Source organism: Sinohyriopsis cumingii, chromosome 6, assembly GCF_028554795.1.
Source record: "Sinohyriopsis cumingii isolate HCF-2022 chromosome 6, ASM2855479v2, whole genome shotgun sequence".
In the NCBI taxonomy this organism is placed as follows: domain Eukaryota; kingdom Metazoa; phylum Mollusca; class Bivalvia; order Unionida; family Unionidae; genus Sinohyriopsis; species Sinohyriopsis cumingii.
Window position 1 is genome coordinate 158,999,166 of NC_142966.1, and position 13,901 is coordinate 159,013,066.

Genomic DNA, 13,901 nt, shown 5'->3' on the forward strand with positions numbered 1-13,901 from the left:
AAACTTTCCCTAGTGAGACAGTGGGGTACGGATATGCCAACTGTTTGAATTATTACATGTCAATTGAAATCAACTGAGGCACATTCACAAGGCTGCAACTCATTTCAGCTGCTCTTGTCATCAGACCTGGGTGCTACTGGGACGTCAACAACCTTCAAGAGGCGATCAGATTTCTTGAGTAATGATGAATACGCAATGTATGTTCGTGACCATATCCAGGTGGACATGATGGTTAAGTGCTGCAGCACTTATGAAGAGGTTAAAGTTGGAGATATTGGAAGAGTCATTAAGGTAAATGAAATATTTATAAATATTGTTATACATCTCGAAATAATATAATAAAATGAATGGGATTTTATTAGTATCACTCTGTTATGTGATTTTCTTGTTAATCTAGTGCATGTTTATTAAATCACATACTTCAGATATTGGTTTTGCATGGCGGTTCTTGTAATTTAAATTTATATTCTTACGTAAACTGTGCAGAAAGTAACTATTCTGGGTATATTCTAAAATGCAAGATTCTTGCTGAATTCCTAGCAAATCATGCTTTATATTTTTAAACCCTACTCTTTTCATCATTAGGTCCCATCTGTATTCAAATGATCTCCCTTTTTTTCCAAATGGAACATTCAAAATTTTCATTTCAAGACTAGACCTGCATGTTATCTGATCATATATGGTGTAAGTGTTTTATTATTGCAAACTCATTTCAGTCGAAACTCCATTTTGGCCAAGCCTTATGTATAGGTAGGTGAATAGATAGAATGAATGAGTGGACAAACTTAGAATTCCAATAGTTGTTTACAAGAAAAAATATTTTGTTAAGGAAATACCTTAAATGTTCAGTCTGAATGAAGAGCTATAGTAAAACACATCTTTCCAGTTTTGTTTAGTTGTCTTTGAAAAAAGCTAAAGTATATTTTGTAATTTACTGACTCACTCCATCCAATATTTTTCTTTAAACAGATTTAAAGTGATATATTTAATTTTAAAAACTCCTATCATTTAAAGCATAATTTTTTATTTTTTCTAGCTGGACAAGGATGGTCTCCATGACCTGAATGTCCAGGCAGACTGGCAGAGGAAGGGTGGAACCTACTGGGTCAGATACATCCATGTTGAGCTGCTAGGATTTGCCAATCCTTCATCCAGTAAGTTCTTGAATTGCTAGAAACTACATTTTAAAATTAGATTTGGAGTAAATGTAATTGTTTCCACAAATTTGGGATCAAGTTAAAATGAAATTTTATGTTCTTTCCCGAACATGAAATATCAGAGCATGAACATATATATCCAGCTTGGTATTCATGGAAAATAATCTTGATGCATTTTCCTCATATTTGTGACCTATCTGATTTTCTGTATATTGATCGTTGCATTGTTTTACCATAGGAGACAATTTCCATTTCATTATACTATACTGTGGAAGTTCAGTTGAGCATCAGGTTAGTTGATTACAAAATGTTCCATGAATGAAGGAGAATATGAGTGAAAATTCAAAAAAAATTCCTTCCTATTAACATAGGGTACTTAATATTTCCATTCCTGTTCATCACACTTTTGTTTCCACTCCATAACATTCAAGCTGTTTGAGATCAAGATATCAAACTTGGTATAATTGTACATCATCATTAGAAGATACGTGTATGCCACATTGAAGGTCCTATATTCAGTATCATTCCCATGATGTGCCACATTGAAGGTCCTATATTCAGTATCATTGCCATGATGTGCCACATTGAAGGTCCTATATTTAATATCATTGCCATGATGTGCCACATTGAAGATCCTATATTCAATATCATTGCCATGATGTGCCACATTGAAGGTCCTATATTCAATATCATTGCCACTGATGTGCCACATTGAAGGTCCTATATTTAATATCATTGCCATGATGTGCCACATTGAAGGTCCTATATTCAATATCATTGCCATGATGTGCCACATTGAAGGTCCTATATTCATTATCATTGCCATGATGTGCCACATTGAAGGTCCTATATTCAATATCATTGCCATGATGTGCCACATTGAAGGTCCTGTATTCAATATCATTGCCATGATGTGCCACATTGAAGGTCCTGTATTCAATATCATTGCCATGCATATAACACTGATTGAGTAACATCATTATTTGATGATGTGTGCTTAGTCGTGAGGGAATATGGGCTCGTGTGTGCAGGCAAGGCGATGGGCGCCATTTACCCACGGATCTAGGTTGGAATCTCTGTAGAGTACAAATTAAAACTTCTCTAACCTGTATGATAGTATTATTTGTATTAAAATATATTAATAGCACTTTCTGTTCTGTCTGGTGTATATTTTTAATTCTCTTTCTCTCTATCTCTCTCTCTCTCTCTCTCTAGATATATAATCAACACAGTAAATCCTAATGTAGACATCCCAGAAGTTTTTCCCATGTATATCATCTTAAAGATGTTTCCTTAACATTTACTGTATAGTAATTTGTCATGCACGATCAGTTATGAACATTTTGATTATTTTGTTTGTCTGATTGGTACAAAGAACTTTGTTTTTAGTTTTAAAAATTTAATTTTAGGTACCTCAACAGAAATGGTACTGTATTTGCTCTGATACGTACTCCACCCTTAAAAGCACCAATACTCTATTTTGGGGGAAAATGTGCAGGTAGTTGGCATGATTTTCTATTCAGAGAATTTATTAATCATTCTGGTGGAAAATAGGTTATTTTTTCCCTCTGTCTATTTTTAAAGTACTTTTTTGCAAATTGATGCAGTAATGGAAGCAGGTTTGTCTCTACTACATGTTTGTTACAGCTTCATTTGAAGTAAGAAACTTCCGTCAAATTTAGAAAGTGTCAACCCAGCCATTGACTTATTCTGAGACTTACAGTGCTTTTCAAGTTGTTTGTGCTGGTCTCGTCAAATATTTTCTGTCAGATACACACAAGTTTTTGTTCTCACTTAATGTTCCCCGAATTCGACATATCATTACTTGAACCAACTGAATATCTGAAATGGGATAGTAAATATCTTGTTTTGATCCATTATATTTTCTCATATGTGAAGCTTGAGGCTTAAGCATGTACAGACAAAAGTAAACAGTCAGTGGCTGTGTAATGAAGGTCAGTTATATACTATTATAACTAGATCTATACTTTCAGTTTACTCATGACCACAGTTTTCATATTGTAAAATCTCTTTTCATTTTCTGTACATACGTTAATTATATCCTGGGTACTTATTTGTTGAAATTGGTATATCTAACAGGACTGTACAACATTTGAAAGCTGAATTTTATTTTTGTAGAGCCCGCCTTGGTGGAAGCTCAACATAACGATCACTCTGACATGTGTGTGCAAGTCAGTCCATGTGTCCATATGTCTTTCAGTACGTATGTCATGTCCATCTACACATTGCACTAACTTCAGTGTTTACTTTTTTTGCTTTCCATTTGTTTTGTATATCGTTATATCCCATCCTTTTCAGATTTGGAATATAGCTTCAGTTTGCACTTTTCTTTATCTTTGTATCATCCTGGTTTGTGGGTCTTTTTTCATTGAGGTTGTGATTAATCTTGATGATAAAGTTCTTATACTTGTCTTTTAGTTTCAATACCATTTTCCCCCATGCTTTTCAGATTGATTTGGAATGTCTTTTAATTTGTGTTTTAACTTACATTGTTGTAGATTTCTCAAGTACACTGTACAGTTAGCCGTGTTGAGTGTCTTAGTATGATGTGCTCAACACCAGTTTTTATTCCCTGCATTTTTTGTGGCTCCCCTGTCTTTGGTTAAGTTTATGTTTACTTAAGTTTCTTTTGTGCTGTTAGTTTGGGAGAAATACAGCCTAAGTTGTGGATACATATTGTTGGGTAAGATACCAAATGCCAGAAGTAGATCAGTTTGACCTAAATTCTACATGTCAGTGACTTTAAGTTTTTCATTTTGGTCAATTTCTTGGTTACCCTTGATCACAGAGTAATAGAAAATGATTTGTCAGAGTGTAATTATTGGTACAACTTTCTGCTAAATACAAATTACTAGGACTAACATATCATGCTTCCTTGATGTCTTAGTTTCGGGTCACAGTGTTATGCAAGTTAGTGCAAAAATTTACATGGGTGTGTTCAACACACCAGTGCCAAAAGTAAATCATATTGACCTATATTTTGTGCATCATTGACTTTGCATAGAGGTATAGGCATCTGATGGCCCTGTTGATAGATCTTGTTTACTGTATGTAATTTCTAGATAAAAAAAATTCCCTTTTTGAAGGTTAGGGTGGCCGTGGCCAGGTTTTTTTCCACATTAAAAACAATATGTAGGTAGCGCTGACCATATTCTTAATCCCAAAACTTTTATCATACAGTGCATCCTGAGATAAATTTTAAAATTACGACAAATCTGATAAACTATGTTAAATTCAGTACAGCAATAGATTTTTTTAAAACTTGTGATTATATTACATTTGTGAGCACATTCGATGGGGGAGGTATGCTAATAAGAATATCAATTTAATTCTAAAATGATCTTGCTAATTTATTAGGATGTCTGTCATATCAAATATAGTAATCTTTACTTATCATTATTTATACACCTGAGATGGTTATTAACAAAATGTACTTTAAAAAAATCACATATTTAGTAATTTAGATTGTCATTGTCATTGCCTATAGGATTTCAGGCTTATAAACTTGTAAGAGTAAATTTGACAACAGTTTTTGCATACTCACTTTTAAGAATAAAGTCAGCAATGCATCATCCACAGTCACATCTACAGTGTACCTGCAAGTCCTAAAACTTGGTCATTAATGTAATGAAAAGTAGTCATGATTTAAAAGTACTGTCAAACATAAATGTGTATCCATGTGTTTAAAATTAGGTAGCATTGGTACATTTTTCGTCTTTGTTCATGAATAACACACCCGACTGCAAACTGCTTATTGCAAGATCTGCCATTATGTACTTTGCTGACAAATAAGAGTTTATGCTATATGTTTCACTTTAAATTTAATTTACAGGCACACTATACCATATGCAGTCATTTACAACTTGAGTCCAACTGCAAACAACATACACTCTATCCTGCTGTCATATTACATGCCAGCATATCATGTTCTGAGTTGTTTCTTCTACTGATTACTTCTAATAAACTGCATAGACCCAGATTTTGGCAGCACATTATGTGGTGGCGGATCTGGGTGTGTGCAGTTTGCATTTGGATTAGACTTGTCGGTGAGCATATTTGGTATATGCAGTAGGATGTTGCATGCAGCTGATATGATACATGGGTAAAAATATTACAACAGAAGGAACATGTAATGTCCACCTTTGTATGTCACTCTACAGGTCAGTCAATCAAAAGTGGAGACAAAGTACGAGTCAAACCAAGTGTGTCCACTCCAACCTACAAATGGGGTTCTGTCACTCATCGTAGCATTGGCACTGTAACAGGTGAGTTTTTGCGCTAATTTGCCAAATTATTGATCTTGAGTATTGAAGCTAATTAGACACAATGTCACGTATTTTATCACGGTTCCTTGATGGTACATTTATAATAAAGAGCATGCCATAAGTAACTCTTAAGTAGTGAAAAAGGTATGACCAAGCAATCTGCTCTCTACTTGAAAGTATTAATTTTGTTAGTCATACATAAAAAAATCCACAAGATATAGTTTTCGCTTTCTGGAAGTGGCAGCATTGACATCATCAGGAACATTAAGGTGTTGTGTCAAAATGATCATTCTTCTACATCAGTTGCTGTGTCAACTGAAACCTTTCAAAAATATATCTTTATGTCAAAGTTTTATACTCAGATAAGATCAGAGTGTTATGCCTGCATGAGCAGAAAGCTGTGATATGTCTTGTTACATGGAACCTGTGATATGTCTTGTTACATGGAACCTGTGATATGTCTTGATACATGGAAGCTGTGATATGTCTTATTACATGGAACCTGCTGCAGACTTTATGGACAGGTTTTAAATGACCCCTGATCCTAATGAAAAGGGATGTAACTCTCTTCAGAAACATGAACTTTGTCTTCAGAGATAGATTTAATTCACAGGCTAATGGATGAAGATACTGAACTATACCTGTCACATTGGCACATTTCTACTGCAATGGGATGATGACTTTTCCAACCATCCAGCAAATGAATGGCTTTCACCAACTAACCTGATGGAAAAAACTGCCACATTTTTTAATCTGACATATTGACACTTTTGAGTTACATTGTCAGAATGATTGGAGTTTTGTGTACAAGCAAGATAAGAAATGTTTGTACTTCTGTTCACATGATATTCCTAAACAACACTTCCTTCTTGAAGCAAAACTTCATTTTCATAGACTGAGAAGTGAGTGTAGAGATTCACCAGTGACTGCTCAAAGCAGGCAAAAACCATTGTTTGGGTAGGACACACCCTGCCATTGACCGCAAAAGGAAGGTGGCCATTACATGCAAGAAATTTACACAGCAAATGTTCCCAGGGTGAAATTAGAATGGCCATGGTAAACCTATTACCGCTGAGTAAAGGTGACCATTAAGACAGGTCTAACTGTATAATAGTAACAAATTACATAGGCTTACTAAAATTAGTAACAGAGTTTTGCTTCACTGGCCTTTCAGGTCAGTTTATGCTTTGTATGCACTATGCTTGCAGTAGGTGGTCAAAATTGTTCATGAGTTGGGATTAAGGTCACATATGAAGGAAGATAGAGCTATCCTGCACTAGTGTTACAAACTGGATAAAATGACCATATTCCTATAGGAATGTGAGAAATAAACAACCACCACTAATGTGATAATATCATCAGCAGTTATATCTTTACAATTATTTTGTCAGATAAATAAATAAATAAATTAGTTTGGTGACACTGATAGTTACATTTTTGCTTAATGTACTTATAGTTTTATTTATTTTAAATTTAATGCTGACTTATGCATTTTATGCATTTTTCATTTCTGTCATTAAAGCAGAAATTAAATAGAACAAGATACAAGAGCAGTAGTTTTCTCCCTTGAACATTCTTCTCAGAGTGCAAAATGAAAGGAACTGATGAACAGGGGTGACAAATGAAAAAAATCAGAATGCATTTCTGAAACAATAATCACCATATAACTAGATGCTGAAATGCACATTTGAATGGTATACCAATGAAATTTTAAATTCCAAATGTATCTTAGGTGCAGATGAAGCACAAATCATAATATAGCATTGGTATATTTACCCATTTCAAGTTCCGAGACATAGGTGATCACTTTCTAGCAGAGACAAAAACAGCTTCATTGTTAAGACAGTATTACAGATTTTGAAAGTCATATTTCCATATAACTTTGTGTTCTTTGCAGGTAAGTCAAATATTTATATCGAACCCTTTTGCTTTTTATGTCTTGTGTTATAATTCTCCATAAAATGATATAAAAAGTGCATAAAACATTATTTAAAGTAGCATATGTTTATTGATTTCATTGTAGCAGTGAACCCAAATGGGCGTGACATTACAGTGGACTTCCCACAGCAGGCACACTGGACAGGGGTCATTGATGAGATGGAAGTTGTACCAAGCACACACCCAGGAGTCAGGTAAATCTTTACTAAGTTTGTCATTGAATGAGTGTGTTGATCTTGTGCATCACATTTTCATTAAACTTTGTGGAAAGATCATTCTTTACCTTCACAGAAATGCCTGATCAACACCTGACACATTAGTATCATAGATACCACTGTTAACGATCTCTGTTTTGGCAGATGTCAATTGATAGTCTATTTTCATGGGAGCTATCCAGATCATCATGTTTAATCAAAGTTTTTGGAGTACAAAACTTGAGCTCAAGTAGGAAGAATGTACTTTTATAACATGGTGCAGCTATGTTTGTTAATTGAATTAATCTGAACCACCAAAGGGGATATAAAGATTGTGTAAATAGTATTGTTTTGAGATGCATAGTTGAAATAAATAAAAAAAAATGGCACCATTATTGATCAAGTTTTAACTAAAATATCAATTTATAGAACTTGTCAAAAAACTAGAGCAGTCCTTTATTGTGGCAGTCTTGATGCACAGAACCTCTTGTTTAACAAATGCCAAACTTTCACTCAAAAGATACGTTCATGGAACTGAAACAGTTTGCTGTAAGGACATCTTATTGAAGAACAGCCAGTCAAATAAACCCAAAATATTGGTATTGACCACTGGAGCGTCATACCTGCTTTCTCTTCATATATAAATAACATGGCATTCAAATCAGTTAGATTTAGATGTAAATTCCAGTACTGTTTCAGTAGCCTTTTAGTTGTCTTGTTTTATAACAAAGTTAGTAACCATTTTGTAAAAATGTTCCCAGCTGTGATGAGTGTCAGGCCATGCCAATTATTGGTGCAAGATATAAGTGCAGTGAATGTGAGGATTTTGACTTCTGTGAAGCCTGCTTCAAGACCAAGAAACACAGGCACCCATTCAACAGGATAGCTGAGCCAGGTAAATGTTCACTGAACTTCTCTGTCATAGCCCGTCAGTAAGAGATCTCAATCTTGATTCTAAATTGGTATTACAAGGTAGATAATTTTCTAATTAGTAACACTGTTTCTTTGAAAACCTTTTAATAATCATCTTTAATTTTATCAGTCATTCATTTTATAATTTGTTAAATATGTTACAGATTAAAAGGCAGAAGTTTTTGTGGATTTTTGATTTAGAAAATTACCAGTGACTTGTGACTGAAGTATATCATCTTCAGTTTTAAATTCTTTGCATGCTTCATCATGACTGCAGTAGAGGTATTGCATGTTAACCTTTGTCCTTCTGTATATTCATCCCATCTTGATTAAATTTTGCAAACTAGGTCAGTTTTCAGGCACACTGGTGGGGCAGCAATGTTCCAAGAACATATTCGTGTGTGCACGATTTAGATTTTTGATGTAGCTTTAACAGTTTTAATCATATCACTGTAATGTCAGCAGTATGTCAGTTTATAGTGATGTCCAGCATGGAGGCATCATGCCACAGACATGTAGCATCATGTCCCACCCAGCCACATTTTCCTGACAACAGGCAGACCAGTCTTAACACTAGCATCTTAATGCTGAGCACCAATTGAGGCAGCTGCTAATACCATTTTTATAAGTCTTTGGTATGACTCAGCCAGGGTTTGAACCCATGACCGCACACATCTGATGCAGATGCTCTAACCACTTTGGCCACCAGATTGGTCTACATATTTATAGTTTTATATAATTTAGGGTGATTTTTTGTGTTCCATTTGACTATGCTATAAGTACTACTAAATGCATGTAATGTACAAGTATTTGGTAAATAAGTGTAGTAAAAAAACTAGTATTTCAGTATCCTGGATAATTTTACAGGTAGTGAACCAGTCCCAGCAGGAAAACCAGGAAAGCAGAAAAAGCGTCAAGTCTATCCAACCAGTGGCTCCCCAATCGAGGACTGGCACATGTGTGTGAAGAACCTGATTGTGTCATCCCGAGAGAATCAGGCTCATCGACTGATAGATGGAAACAGTGGATACTGGCAAAGTGCAGGATCTCAAGGAAAAGTGAGAAAATAAATTATAGATAAAGGTTTAAATATTCACTTGCTTTTTTTCCATTCTTTCTTTGCTCCAAGATTAAATCATGCATTTTTTCCAACAGATTTATAACAGCAAGAAGATAACAGTCTTTATAAAGAAATGCTATATGATGCAGTCCAGTTTAGAATATCAATTTATACATCAATACTTTACTTTCACTGGCCACTATTGACTATTATTAGGTGATCATTTAAATAGTTTTCTTCATGATTCCAAGTCTGGAATTGTGTTTATTTAATACATGCATTTATGGTATTGTTATGAGGTCAAGTCCTTAGCCCATTGCTATAAATTGATATTCTAAACAGGACTGAATCATATAACATTTCTTTATAAAGACTGTTATCTTCTTACTGTTGTGTAACTGCATGATTTCTTTGTGCTCCATCATCATGCTCAGCAGGCCCTCTGGACAGGGGTCATTGATGAGATGTGAGTTGTACCCAGGGGTCAAGTACATCTTGACTACATTGATATTGAAGGAGTATGTTGATCATATGCAACTATTTTTCAATAATCTCTTGTTTTTCCAAATATTTTAAACATGTCCTAAAAATAATCTGATATACATATGCAATACACATTGATATGTACTTGTTCCTTACTAAATTAAAAACTTGATCCTGGTATGTTTATTCTAAATTTTCATCAATTATGTACAGCATTGGATTCGCCTGGAGCTTCAACCTGACATCTTGATCCATCGGCTGTACATGAGGGTTGAGCCAGCAGACTCGAGTTACATGCCTTCAGTGGTGGTCGTTAGTTGTGGAGAGTCATCTCGAACTCTCAAGGAATTCCGCACTATCAACATCAGCTCATCTGAGACCCTTATCACATTGTTACAGGACATGCAAGAGGTATCCATCATTATGAGAGTTTAAACGGTTAAAGAGGATAAAATTTTCCTTCTGAAAAGTTTTGAAAAATGTTTCCCTCTGTCAAATAGAGCCTAGCAAAGCTTTACTATCAAATTGTATGAACAAAGGATTAATTCATCTTTAGATGAAAATATGCCTGTTTAAATAGACAGTAAGCCTGTAGGATTTACTGACTTTATTATAACAAACATGTTGAAATTGCCTGTTTTAAACCAAACAGTTCAGATTCTGTCTTGAAATTAATTCATCACAATTAAACAGCAAGTTCAAAAATTAATATTGATTCTAGTATTGAAAATGTAGTTGATATTGTAAATTTATTTAAACCAGTTTAAAATGTAGGTGTTAATGTCTTTAGAAGGTTAACATTTTGCCCAGGTTTGAATTAGAACCAATCAGTGATTGTCAGTTTGCAGCAGAACCATGGGTAATGAAATGCATCTCTAACATTTTTCCACTTTCCTGCTTCAGCACTTCCGTTTTGTGGAGATCGCTGTGAAACAGTGTAGACAGAGTGGTATCGACTGTAAAATACATGGCTTGTCAATCATAGGACGCTACAGGGTGGATGACAACTCCGCAGCACTATACTCCTACCTCGCTGCAGAACAAGAGGAAGAAGAGGAAGAGAAAAACGCAAACCAGGTTGGAAAAAGGAAGCAGAAAGTGTCAGGCACCAAAGAAATACAGACACATGTCTTTGTCTGGGGTCTCAATGACAAGGACCAACTGGGAGGACCCAAAGGGTCAAAGGTAGGATTAAAATTTATAAAAGTATATAACAAAAGAATTACCTGTCAAGGAGGGAGTCAATATACAGTTGTATATTTATGGTATATTTTACAAGGCAACATAAATGTAAGGTCTGGACTCTCAGAATCCCACAATCACTGTGAAACATTTTTAAATTTTATACAGTGAAACATGAAACTGATGTACTCTACCATTTATTGACTATAGTTAAATTTTTGCATTAGCATGTGACCACATCGGTTTTATTTGCCTGCTGTGTACATACTATCCTATCCTATCTAGAATCACAAAACTTGGTCAGTGTACTGCTAATAAAAAATCACAGGGCGAAGTCGTTTTTGCTTTTCTAACAGAAGAAGGTGAAGTTTCCATAAGCTTCACTGCCTTATGTTAAAATCTGTATTTGATGTTCATGTCTCAGGCACTGTTAATGCTTCAGTAATGAAACTGATGATGATATGAATCTCAATTAGTAACACACCCTCCCTCCGGTGGCCTAGTGGTTATAGCATCCGCCTTGAAAGCAGAAGGTTGTGGGTTCGAACCCCGGTTGAGTCATACCAAAGACTTACAAAAATGGTACTAACAGCTGCCTTGCTAGGCAGTCAGTATTATGAGGTTAATGTTAGGACTGGTTGGCCTCGTGTCAGGATAATGTGACTGGGTGGGACATCATGCTACATGTATGCAGCATGATGCCCCAGTGCTAGATGCTAGACATCACTTTAAACTGCCACACTGCAGGCATTGTAGTGATATGACTGAAAAATTTTTAAAGCTATGTTAAAAATCCTAATCACACACACACCAAACCCTTCCAGGAAAAGAAATCAGGTAGTTCTACTACACATTTACAGCCAAAAGAAGGTAACTGTGACCTACATTTTATGCTTGACTAACATAGTTTTAGTGTTTATGTTTCGCTTATGACAGATTTTTCATGCTGTATACATTCAAGCCTACACAGAGGGCCTTTTCTAAACAGTGCCATGGGTCAGTGGTTCTTTCCTGGGTTTTCCTGGGTTTTTCTTCTACCATTAATACTGGTCGCCATGTATAGTCTATCGTGCTGAAAAATGGCATTAAACCCTAAAACAACAACAACAGCAACTAATCAGTTCAGTTGAAGTAGCAATAAATGTTTTTTCATTGCTAAACATTCCATAATAATGACTATACATTGGATTTTGTTATAGTTATCCTTAACAGGTTAACTGCATTGTACATGTGAACAGTGATAATAGCTTCTGATGCAGATTTTAAGAACAATAATTTTTAAAAAAATTAATCTCTTGTTCTGGTCAACTCATAACAGTATCTCCATTTTGAGATAGAAAGGAACCATCTTTCTTCAGAATATTCAATTTTATTATTTTATGTCTTCTTTACTCTGTCATGTATATAAAAAAAAAGTATTTATGCGTGATAATAATTACAGTGGTGCTGGAGAATACTAAAATCTTCATTGAGGTGAGCTATGCAATCATTGATTACACTCAGGTTTGGTAAAATTATGTTTCTTTAAAATTAACTGCACCTCTTCATATTGGATGTTGCTTGTAAGCGGCATGGTTGAAAATATATTCACCATATTGTGATCAGATTGGTAAATCTAGTGTCTCTTAGACCTATATACACTCTTGTGGGTTTTGTCTAATTTGCACAATTACGGTCCACTTCATATATTTACATGGGTTGTTGCTTGTAATTAATATAGCTCAAAAACCAATCAGTATATTATAATGCAGTTTAATGTGAACATTGCTTTAGACCTGCATTTGTTGTTCACTCCTACGACAGAATTTTTCCCATTGTCAGTCAACTTCATCAGTTATTTTTGTTACATGGATTGTTGTTTGTATTGGTGAAACTTTGAGGGAGTTACATTTCAAGCATCCCACATCATCATTTAGAATAGTCATGGCTTTGGTTTCCCAGCACAAGTTCTTAGGTTTATGGATGTATGGATCAAGTTGTAGTGTGCTGGGCCCTTTGTAATACACCCATCATTAAGGGATCAAGTTGTAGTGCACTGGGCCCTTTGCAATACATCCATCATTAAGGGATCAAGTTGTAGTGCACTGGGCCCTTTGCAATACATCCATCATTAAGGGATCAAGTTGTAGTGCACTGGGCCCTTTGCAATACATCCATCATTAAGGGATCAAGTTGTAGTGCACTGGGCCCTTTGCAATACATCCATCATTAAGGGATCAAGTTGTAGTGCACTGGGCCCTTTGCAATACATCCATCATTAAGGGATCAAGTTGTTGTGCACTGGGCCCTTTGCAATACATCCATCATTAAGGGATCAAGTTGTAGTGCACTGGGCCCTTTGCAATACATCCATCATTAAGAGCTAAAGTTTTCCAATTTTCATCATGTATCATTCTATGTCATACTGTGCTTTCATAAATTTTATCTCTCTGACCTGCAGATCAAGCTGCCAATGCTAAACGAGTTTGCCTCATCACTGAAGTGCACACATATTGCAGGCGGATCTAAGAGTCTGTTTTTTGGTGAGTATGCATTTCTGATATTTGTATGAATTTATATTGCATTCAAGTCTGTTTCATATACTGTATTATACTGACTTATAAGACAAGTCCAGCTTCAGACTGCACAGACCCAGATCTGCTGTAGCATAATACACTGGCAGATCTGGATCTGTTCAGTTTTTTTAGGT

The 13,901-nt window shown here is 35.3% G+C and overlaps 1 protein-coding gene across 9 annotated transcripts in view; it reads left to right on the forward strand.

Moving 5' to 3' along the window:
* The window catches only part of LOC149798376 (E3 ubiquitin-protein ligase HERC2-like), a 246,570-nt gene that overhangs the window by 169,034 nt on the left and 63,635 nt on the right, over positions 1-13,901 (forward strand). For 6 of the 9 annotated variants that reach the window (XM_089963537.1, XM_089963538.1, XM_089963541.1 and 3 more), the window contains 10 exons: positions 109-291; positions 1,037-1,154; positions 3,297-3,377; positions 5,339-5,443; positions 7,467-7,575; positions 8,337-8,470; positions 9,355-9,545; positions 10,244-10,441; positions 10,934-11,215; positions 13,653-13,734. In XM_089963537.1, the coding sequence (XP_089819663.1) occupies positions 109-291; positions 1,037-1,154; positions 3,297-3,377; positions 5,339-5,443; positions 7,467-7,575; positions 8,337-8,470; positions 9,355-9,545; positions 10,244-10,441; positions 10,934-11,215; positions 13,653-13,734 (1,483 nt within the window). The remainder of the gene's footprint in view (positions 1-108; positions 292-1,036; positions 1,155-3,296; positions 3,378-5,338; positions 5,444-7,466; positions 7,576-8,336; positions 8,471-9,354; positions 9,546-10,243; positions 10,442-10,933; positions 11,216-13,652; positions 13,735-13,901) is intronic. The other 3 variants (XM_089963543.1, XM_089963544.1, XM_089963546.1) reach the window with 1 other exon arrangement.